A 10,311-nucleotide genomic window follows, 5' to 3' on the forward strand; every position below is an offset into this window, starting at 1 on the left:
GTCTACACAACTGAAATTTGGGGAGAACTGAATTTTTGTTCTAAGTTTTACAGCGCTTTATTATTTTTGTACTTTTTACACCCAAAAATTTCATTGCCCACCTGACTACGATTAAGTAGTCCATACTAATAACAACTTAAATGCGAGATAACGTCCAACGTGTAGACTGTCTTTGAAAAAAGCATATTGCTTTTTCGTTGTGCTTTTGCTGTGTGGACGCTCTCTTTTGAAAGAAGCTTGCAGTCTAGGCATAACCTTAATGTTGACCAACAAAGGGGAAAAAAGAGCTTGTGCAGAGAGAAGGCTGAACGAAGTACATTTTTAAAAAAAAGATGTGGGGCTGTTGGGGGAGGGCATTCTACTTGTTTTTACATTTGTTTTCTCTGGAAGACTAGTGACCAGAGAACTAGTGAAATCGAAACATGATAAAACTAAAAGCGAAACAGCTGAAAGGGATTTTTTTTAATCATTTAGGTTTTTTGGTTAACCTCTTTTTGTTAACCCAACTCCAGGGTGTATAAATGCTTGAACACCCCTGCCTCTTCTGTTAAGGTTTGAGGACTCACAATACTCATTTAATACCTCCAACAAAGCCAGTAACAAAACCAGACTAGACACCTCTGATGAAAATCAAATAAAATAAAATGACCACCTCCACCCTTTATGGCTACCTTCATAAATGATAAGGAAGCAAAACACCAATAAAAAAAATCTTCAGAGCTTTCCTGGACTCCACAAGCAGTATATAGTTTTACTACATTGAATCGCATTTTAGAAAATGTAAACAAAAATATTTCCTTTTTAGTCAATAAATATTTGGAATATTCCAGTGTGCATTTCCAGAACTCTTTTTAATGTGATTGGCAGGATGCAAAATATGGGTGAGAAGGAGGGGTAATGCAGAGCTTTTGTATTGTTCATGCTTTTAGAGGCCACAAACTACTGTTAAGTTTTGCCATATTATTTAGAGAGCAGCAGAAATGTGCATATTACATCACAGAGAATACATATTGCTAGAATATAGTAGCCCAGTGTCTGAGAGTCTGTAATGCTGAAATGCTGGCTGTTCCCTCTGGGGGGTGCTGTTGCCTGAAATGCTGGCTGTTCCCTCTGCGGAGCGCTGTTGCCTAAAATGCTGGCTGTTCCCTCTGGGCTGCCCATGCTGCATGGGGAGTGTGGGGCCCAAACGGCCGCTTGCACCCCCGTGGCAGCCTGGCTGAGCGGAGCAGAAGTGAGCCTCGCACCACGGTGGGAGGGGAAAGGGGGTGGAGGGTGATGTGTGGCGTGACAGTGGCTCCAGGCCCTACCCCCTGGCCTTGAATGTCACCGCCCTGCCTCCCTTTGCCTCCCGCCATGGCCCTCGGCTGACTTCTGCGCCGCTCAGCTGGGCCGCTGCATGGGAGCAAGTGGCGCAAGCGGCCGTTTGGGTTCCGCGCTCCCCATGCAGCACGGGGAGTGTTGAGCTCAAAAGGCATTTGGACTCTGCGGTCCCCCGAGTGAGAGGCAGGAGGGGGAGGAGAGCTGAGAGAGAGAGAGAGGGAAGTAGTAGTAGGAGGAGAGAGAGAGAGACACGGAGCGAGAGACCAGAGGCTCAGGAGAGAAGACCGACGTGGAGAGACCTGAAAATCCCATCTTATGACGGGCTAATTGGCTAGTATTGCTAGAATGGCCTAGCTGCGAAGAAAAATATCCGTGCCCCCCATATTTTACTGAGTCGTCAGGCTACATGGGTGCAAAACAGCAGCCAGCTAATTCATATATTCCAAAAATTTCAGCCATTCCACCTCCACTGTCAGCAAGTTTCTATAGTAGGGTGTGTCTATTTGTCTTTGTATCTATATCAGCTCTGGGGCCCTTAAATAGTTGTAGGCAAATTGTTTGTGTTGATTAAAGGAATGAAGACCCAGGGTAAATACAGCAAGCATGATGCATATGAATGGAATGGAATTCCAGAAACACCCTGCATAAATCTAGTTGCCTTAAAGCAGAATTGCAAACTGCTTTTCAATAATGATTTTACTTGATAACATCTGGGCTAATGTTGCTGTAAGGTGCCAGATGCCCTCCACTTCCACTGCTGTCAGTGGCCCGGGGGTACTTCAGCACCTAGCATTGTTGGTCAGGCTTTGTATTAGTTAAAACTAGTTTCTATCAGCCTGTGACAAACTAACTTGGGTCACTCTAGGGTATGAAAAAACACTCCGCTCAGAATCATAAGCAGAGGGGTTTTATGTGGATAGGAGACCTCATATTTATATATATAGACATACGATTTACAAACTATTTTGGCTCAGAGAAGAGTCTGCACAAAGGTTCATCATTCTGCTATGCCTTTTACATGTATGCTGTGTGAAATCACCTTTGGAGCAATCAACAGCAGATGCTGCTTTGGAAAGAGGCACATTTGGGACCTAACTTCTGGCTTATAGAATGTTTCCTTCACTGTATCAGTTTCCTATCATTGTTGACTGAGGATCTCTTGAAGCAAAAGAGTTTACTGTTAGTAGCCTAGCTGGAGACTTCTAGGACCCAGGAGCTAAAATAAAAATTTAAAAAGTCACTGTCTCTTTAAAAGCCAAGTCTTGTTCCAGCATGACTGTTTGCAGCTCCAGTTTCATGTTCAGGCTGCTTTGGCATTTCACTGGGATGCTAGGGTGATATTCCATTCTATATATATATTTTACCATAAGCCCCTGCTAATAAGCTAGATGGAATAGGTTTTCTTTAATGGGGCTTAATTTCCTTATAGTGTTATTGTACCAGTCTGTCAAATCTGTGGCATTTTTTATCACTTTCAAGTTGTAATTGCTATTTTAATTCTCCTGATTTCTGTTATTTAAAAAAAAATCAAGTGCATGGGCATGCAAACCTTTTGTATGCTTAGGATATTGTCTAACACTGGTTATACTGCGAGGTAGTGCATGAAGTAGGTCATACTTTGTTCAGTCATGCTGAAACAACCAAACCAGAAGATTTCAGTCTTAATTCCAAATTTATCTGGTAGGGTTGCCCATGAAAAATTACCTCTGTTGTCTCACAGAGGTGGTAAAGATGTATGTATTTAATGCATAAATCAATAGAGCAAAATGTTATTATTTAACCCTGACATTTTAACCATGCAGTTTTCAAAATTCTGTAGCTAAAAACACTGTGTGCTTTGAATTTTTCCCTTAGATGCTCACTGAAAAGTGTAAAACCAAGCAAATTCAAATTGCTCTTTCTCTTGCCATCTGTAAGTATTGTAGCACGCAAGTGGTACAATGTATAAAATGACCCACAATTCTGAACACATACCAGCACTTGTACTGATACATAACCATGTTTTTTATGTAATAGAAATAGCACCACACAAATACTGCCTTACCTGCTCTTTCAAGACAGGCTTCTGCTCCCATCCAGGTCAACTGCAGAATTCCCATTGACTTCCATTACCAGAAGAGCAGGATTTTGTGAATTACAAAATGCATTTTCACTGTGAAGATTAAAGAGGTTCTGATGTATATTTTAAAAGATGAGCCTTTATTAATCAGTAAAATGATAGAATTACAGTATTGACACTTTAAAATGGGATAACAATGGGTTAACAATTTAAAACTGTACTAGGGGGCTGCTCCCTGCTCACTACACCCACCAACTCCCTGCTCTTTGGCTGCTTTCATGGCCAGAGAGCCTGATGACATCATTCTGTCCACGCGGCAGAAAAAACTTGTTTTTATAAATAGAGAGATAAAAATGTGATTTTGAAACATCAAAGATATGATACCTTGAAAACATGGGAGTAAACAATGAAGTATTATACAAGCGCTACCAACCCCAAACACTCAAAAATCATGGGTCAAGCCGTTAAAATTTGAGATTGTCTTAATGATGATTTGAGATTTTGTTCTCTGGAGTCTGAGCCTTTTGATTACATTCATGGCACATTTTCAAGCTCTCCTTTTCAACCAGCAAGACAAGAAACTTACTTTAAAAAAAAAAGAACATAAGATTCTCATTATTATTTGATTATGGAAATCCCTAGGCGCTCTAGTCAGGGACTAGGAAACCATCAGAAACAAGCACGGAACAAAAAAGATGATCCCTTTCTCTAGGAGCTGATGTTTAATACAAGAGCACTAAATATCATGATTCACAGGATAAAAACCATGAGTTGGCAACATTGCACAGAAGTAAGATTTCAGGAGTGTTGGTTTAACAAAGTATCTTAAATTAGCTGTTGTACATTTCTGAGGCTGACTTTCATGCCTCCTATGGCACTGAAGCTTTTTGGAGTTGTGTTAGAGTAGAATCTGGCCATCCCACAAGGTTTGCTTTGACTTTTGCAGTATATATTTAATTTTTCAACTGTGTTTTCTACATTCTCCTTCCTCATTCCTCCCCTCCCGCAATGATTCCCAAAAAACCCACTCCAGTGAGAAGTCTGCTCTCTTCAACACAATAGAATTGCAATCTTGGTTGTCTGGGAAGTAGGGGCTAGAGCCTCAGCTAGTGTAAATTGTTGTTGCTCCACTCCATAGATTCTTCAAGAGCACTATGGCGATTTACACCAACCACAGATTTGGCCTAATATTTTCAATTTAATTGCAGTAAGTGCAGCTTGAGGACTAACTGCCTGAAAAATATATTTTTCCAAACTTAAGTTTCCAGTGAAGAGGCTTAACAAAAGGGATTTTCCCCTATATTCCCATACATCTGAAATTCACGGAAAGCTTATTTTTTTCGCGCATCTGAGAAGCAAGGGAATGTCTGAAGCTATTGAAATAATTCTTTGAAATCCAAATTCAGGCTGACATCCTGTGCTTCGTGGTTTAGTGTGATGAGCTTTGAAAATGCCATGTCTAAATAACATGGTCTGTGATAGAACACTGAAGCCTCTGACTAATAGCACTACTACTGGGCACCTCCAAAATACCTAACCCAGCCTTTTTCATTTTAATGTTGAACAATATGTGTTAGGTTCAGAGTTTTAGGAAATACTTAAAGGCTGCGTCTAGACTCGCATGATTTTGCAGAAATACTTTTAACGGAAAAGTTTTTCCATTAAAAGTATTTCCTCAAAAGCGCATCTAGACTGGCAAGGATGCTTTTGCGCAAAAAGTGCTTTTGCGCAAAAGCATCTGTGACCAGTCTAGACGCGATTTTGCGCAAGAAAGCCCCGATTGCCATTTTAGCCATCGGGGCTTTTTTGCTCAAAACAGTTCTTCCCTGTCTACACTGGCCCTCTTGAGCAAGTATTCTTGTGCAGGAGGGCTTTTTCCCGAGCAGGAGCGTGAAAGTATTTGCGCAAGAAGCACTGATTTTGTACATTACAAAGTCAGTGTTCTTGCGCAAATTCAAGCAGCCAGTGTAGACAGCTGGACGCACCCAATGAGTAACCCACGGGTGGGCAATAATATTTTTACCAGGGGCCACTTCAGAAATTTTTTAAGTGGCCCTGGGCCGCACTGAAAGGGGTGGGGCCTCAGGCGGAAGAGGCAGGGCCAGTGCACTTCCCTGCTTCCCCACCCACAGACCATGATTGGTCAGGCGGTGGGGGAGCAAGCAAACTTCATGCACTTCCCCCAGCCCCTGATTGGCCTGGGGACGGGGGAGTGGCAGAGCCTGGGGGTGGATCCGGCTTCCAGAGGCCCTTTTGCCCACCCTGGAGTAACCCCGTAGTATTCTGGGAATATTAAACAAAATAGCTGTCCATTAGCAAATATTCCAATGGATAATGGTTACATTCATCATAGTAACTTGGAATACATTTTAAACAATGTTTTAGCATCCAGTAAGCCAAGTGACATATCAAAAAAAGGTTTTGTACCAACTACGCATTGCATATGTACCTACATTGCCTTTTCCGCTGTGGGGTCTGGGGTGTACCTTGCAATTTCAGCCATATTTGGATTTATTAGAAAACTTAATTTTAAATGTTACCAAATGTGGAATTTCCCCACCTCCAAAAGTGTTTTGGTATGTTTGCCCATAAACTCAGGGCTGGATTAAGGGGAGAGGCTAACCGGCCGCGCAGTGCCCTTTAGAGCTGCAATCAGGTGTGGTGCCTCTTAGAGCTGCCATCAGGCGCCGCGCACTCAATTGCAGCTGTAAGGTGCGCAATGCACCGGGGGGCAGGGTCACGCTTGTGCCGTGCACCCGGGGCAGAGCTGCGCATGTGTTGTGCGCCCACTTCCTGGGGAACAGGAATGGCTCGAGCTGGGCCTGCATAAGCTGAGATCTTTCAGGCTGGGGAAACTTGGTTGAATAGTTTAAATAAGAACACGGACCCATTATGTCCAGAACTATCTGTAACTGTAAAAGGGTTTTTTTAAATTGCACTTCTGACAGGTTAATGAAGCTATCCTGGACCTGAACCTTCCTGAAAGCTAACAGTTACATTTCCTTTCCTGCATACAAGCTTCCCAACTTATCTGTTTGATCTCTAGCTGGAAGAGCTGGACTCTGTAGCGCCCTACTGAAGTGCATGCACTGGATAATATACAAAAATATTACATAAAATGTCTATTAAGTTTTCTTTAAGAACAGCACAATATAGAACATGGGATAGCAGAGAACTTCCCTGATTGCATGTTTCCCCATTGAGACAAGCAATAATCTGCCATTATACCACTTAGAGCTTTGAAAGGAGCTTTCACTAGAGGGTAGAGCTTTCTACAATACTATGGGGGTGGAAGGCGGGGAGTTATTCACTGAGAATTGTTTACTACAGCAAGCAACCCTGTGCTCTTTGTTTGGCTGATTCTCCCTCCCTCCCCCCCAAGTTTGGCAGGCCCTTCTAGATCACATGGATCACATTCTTGTTTGCACTGTGATACAGAGAAAACTATTCTTTATTGACCTTGCTGTTGTCTCTGGTGATTGAAAACAACAGATAAATTTGGTGCAAGGTTTGATCTGTCATTAGTATAGATTTAAAAATTCTTCAAAGTCAAGAAACTTCAGCATATTTCTACACTGTGCGTCCCAGCTGAACTGGCCTCACAGGTTAAGGGCTGTTTAATTTAGAAGTTTTTGCTGAGGTGAGCTCTGGGACCCACCCACCTGGAAGGGCCCCTAGAGCCCAGGAGGCAATCTGAGCCCAAATGTCTGTGCCTCAGTTAAAAAGTCTTGAGATTTAGCTGGCACTAGTTAGCCACAGGTTGTAACTACAGTGTAGATGTCCTCAAAGAACTGCTTTCACCTTTATCTGATTCCCCATCCCCAGTGACCAAGTCTGAGGACTTCTAATTAGGAAATAAATTCTGCCTTCAATTACATAGGCATAGTGCCAATGAATGTCAGTGGGGATTGTTTATGACAGGGGAGGGGAACCTAAGATCTGGGGGCCAGATGCTGCCCCCCAGTTTTGCCAGGATCCAGCCCCCAAGTCTCAGGGCTCCCGTTAGCTTGGGGAGCCTGCACTGGTGATCCAGCCCCCCCCCCCCCCCCCCCACTAGCCACCACAAGTCTGGAGCACACAAAGGCTAGGTCTACACTATCGCTTTTTCCGATTGTTTTTCTGGAAGAGGCTTTTCCCCATTTGGCCCCATCTAGATGGCAGAAAAGCCTCCTCTTTCAGAGGAGCCCTTATTCCTTGTAGAACGATGTATACAGGGCTCCCCACAAGAGCGCGCTTGCTCTTCTGCAAAAAAAAAGTGGAAGAGCAAACGTGTTCCCTGGACATGGCGAAGTTTTTATCCTGGAAAACCCCGCAGTGTAGATGTACCCAAAATCTACTAGTCTGGGTCCCTCTGGGCTTTGGTGTGCAAGGGGAATGTGAGGAATGCCTTTCTCCCTCTCTAGGCCCCAGCCTACACAAGGGGAGAAGTCTGAATTAAGATATGCAACTTCATCTACGTTAATTGCGTAGTTTAAATTAAAGTACATTAACTTGAATTTTGGCACCGCCCACACTGCGAGAAGTCAAAGCGAGCAGTATCCTTTTGGCTTCCCTTACTCCTTGAAGCAGGACTACAGGCATCGATAGGAGCGCCCTCTCAGTTAAAATTATGGTGTCTTCACTAGACCTGCTAATTTGAACCCTGGAAGATTGACTGTGCCTGCTTCAATCTTATCTGTAGTGTAGGCATGGCCAGTAAGGAGCCACATCAGTGAGGCCCTTGACCCAAAAAAGGTTCCCCACCCTAGTTTGAGGATCTGTGGACAGAACTTTTTTCAGGGAAAAAGATGCTACGCATTTCTAACAATAATTACTGTTTGGTTACTCATTTATGAGGCAGGCAGTGTGCTTACAATAGAAACTATTTCAGTGCCTGTGTATTGCAGAAAGTTAAACATTTAATATTTTGCTTTTATATGGTTGCAGTGGGAAGCAAATTAGAGTCAGAAGAACCTACACCACATTGTTCTGGAGTTTCGATTTTGTTTCTTTCGCCAGCACCGCAAAATACAGAGCTCATGGAGTGAAGTTTCTTGTATGTTACCTGGTTTGGATATGCTTCTAAAGTTACATGCTTGTTTTAATATGTGAAGAGTTGTACATCAAGATGGGTCTACATGAGGACCTGGTTTTGCAGTCATTCTGTACACTGCAGGCAAACATTTATCCCTAGCATAAATGAACGCTATTCTGAGGTCAGTGGAATTATGCCCACTTATAAACAGGAGCTGAGTTTGACCAAAGGCTTTGCATTCAGTTCTGAATGCTCAGAAGTTTTTGGCTAAACAGAACATTCCCATTGCAATAAATGGTAGTTTTGCCCATACAAGATCTAGGAGTAAAATGAAGGGGCAGATTCTCAGCTGCTGTAAATAGGCATAGCATCCTTGGCTTCAGTGGATCTTCGTTGTCCGATATGTTGTGCATCCACAACTCCAGTGAAAGCTGAGATTGCTCAGTACTCCTGAAGGCAGTTTGAGGGCCTCGTGTTGTCATGTCTGGGCCAAGAGAGTATGTTACACAACTAGAGCAAAATGGCAGCACTTTAAACCCATTTTGCATAAGTATAGATAACTACAGAAGGTGCAAGACAGTGGGCATGCAGGCTCTGAGTAAAGGCCTCACAGTTTGCCTCACACAGCTGTTTGGATCTGACAAAAATCTCATTGACTTAAATGAGGCCAGATAAGATGCACAATCAAAACTAATCGTGGTACCATTTTGCCTATACTTCACACAGACTAGTTCTGCCTATAATATCAATAGACAATAGGATATTTAAAGATTAAGGTAAATCACAAATGTTGTAAGTAAATAGTAATGCCTTTATTTTTGTTAAGAACAGCATTTTGAAAATAAAACATTTGCCCATGCTTTACAACCTTTTCAATTTATTATACTTATATACAGTCATTATGGTACACATTGATTGTCTTGAAAGTCCTTCAGAGGTGTACTTAAGATATCAGTATGCAACAACCAGCGGAAAAAAAGGTACATTATAAAACACACATTAATACATTTAATAAATATATATTATCTATCAAAAATGAGCCTTAGCGCTCCTCAATTAATAAAAAGCACCTGCTGTGTATTCTTGTGAGCTGGTAGAATAGTCCAATTGTTTAATTATAAAAGCTACAGTGCTCCCCTTTTGCACAGCCTTTGGTTAGACCCAAGGCATAGCCAACCATGATACCTGTCAGAGTACATACAAACTAGCTAGTTCTGCAACAGCTGAAATCTTTCTTATTCATAGAAACAACTATGTGCACTTAGCACTCCATTCTACAAGGTGCTATATACATTTCCTGGGAGGCTGTAAGCACCCTCAACTCCCACTGCAATTGGGATTGGGTCCTTAATGTATGGCTCTGAGCTGTTTTCTAGCCATTGAATAGAAGCCACTTCTTTAAAAAATGTTTTTTAATAGATAGGTCAGAAGGAAATAACCATTGTCAAATGTAAAAAGGGACAACATGGTAGCTTTTATAGTATAAAGATAATTATAACAACAATCCTGAAAGGTTTGTGTTTACAGTTATGTAGTATTTTGATCACAGATGCTCTACATTCTAAAAGGCAGAAGTAAACAACTTGTTTACATTAATAAAAATAAATTAACAGAAAGGTGCCTTCAGTCACACGTTATTTGTAGCATTTGGTATTAGACTATCAAATGGCAAAAATAAGTTGCTTATTCTAGTTGTGTAAAGTTGGAAAATGAATAAACTTCTTCTTCTAATTAATTAACACACTTCCACCAACACAAATTGCAGACCCAATCCTGCATGTTGTTACTAATGTGAATAGTCTTAATTCACATACCAGTTCAATGGGACAAATTGTGTACGCAAAGATATGCAGGATATGGCCCTTTGCTTTGGGCCTCAAACACCTGCTGGCTTCCTTCAGAGGAGGACTGGGCCCTT

At 42.0% G+C, this 10,311-nt stretch overlaps 1 protein-coding gene across 2 annotated transcripts in view; it reads left to right on the forward strand.

Moving 5' to 3' along the window:
- IQCK (IQ motif containing K) overlaps positions 1-9,260 on the forward strand; it is a 124,941-nt gene extending 115,681 nt beyond the window's left edge. For both annotated transcript variants that reach the window (XM_075899410.2, XM_075899411.2), the window contains one exon: positions 8,306-9,260. In XM_075899410.2, coding sequence (XP_075755525.1) covers positions 8,306-8,406 — 101 coding nt within the window. In that variant the 3' untranslated portion in view covers positions 8,407-9,260. The remainder of the gene's footprint in view (positions 1-8,305) is intronic.
- The last annotated feature ends 1,051 nt before the right edge of the window (positions 9,261-10,311 follow it).

This window comes from Pelodiscus sinensis, chromosome 15 (assembly GCF_052426305.1).
Source record: "Pelodiscus sinensis isolate ZL-2025 chromosome 15, ASM5242630v1, whole genome shotgun sequence".
NCBI lineage: Eukaryota > Metazoa > Chordata > Testudines > Trionychidae > Pelodiscus > Pelodiscus sinensis.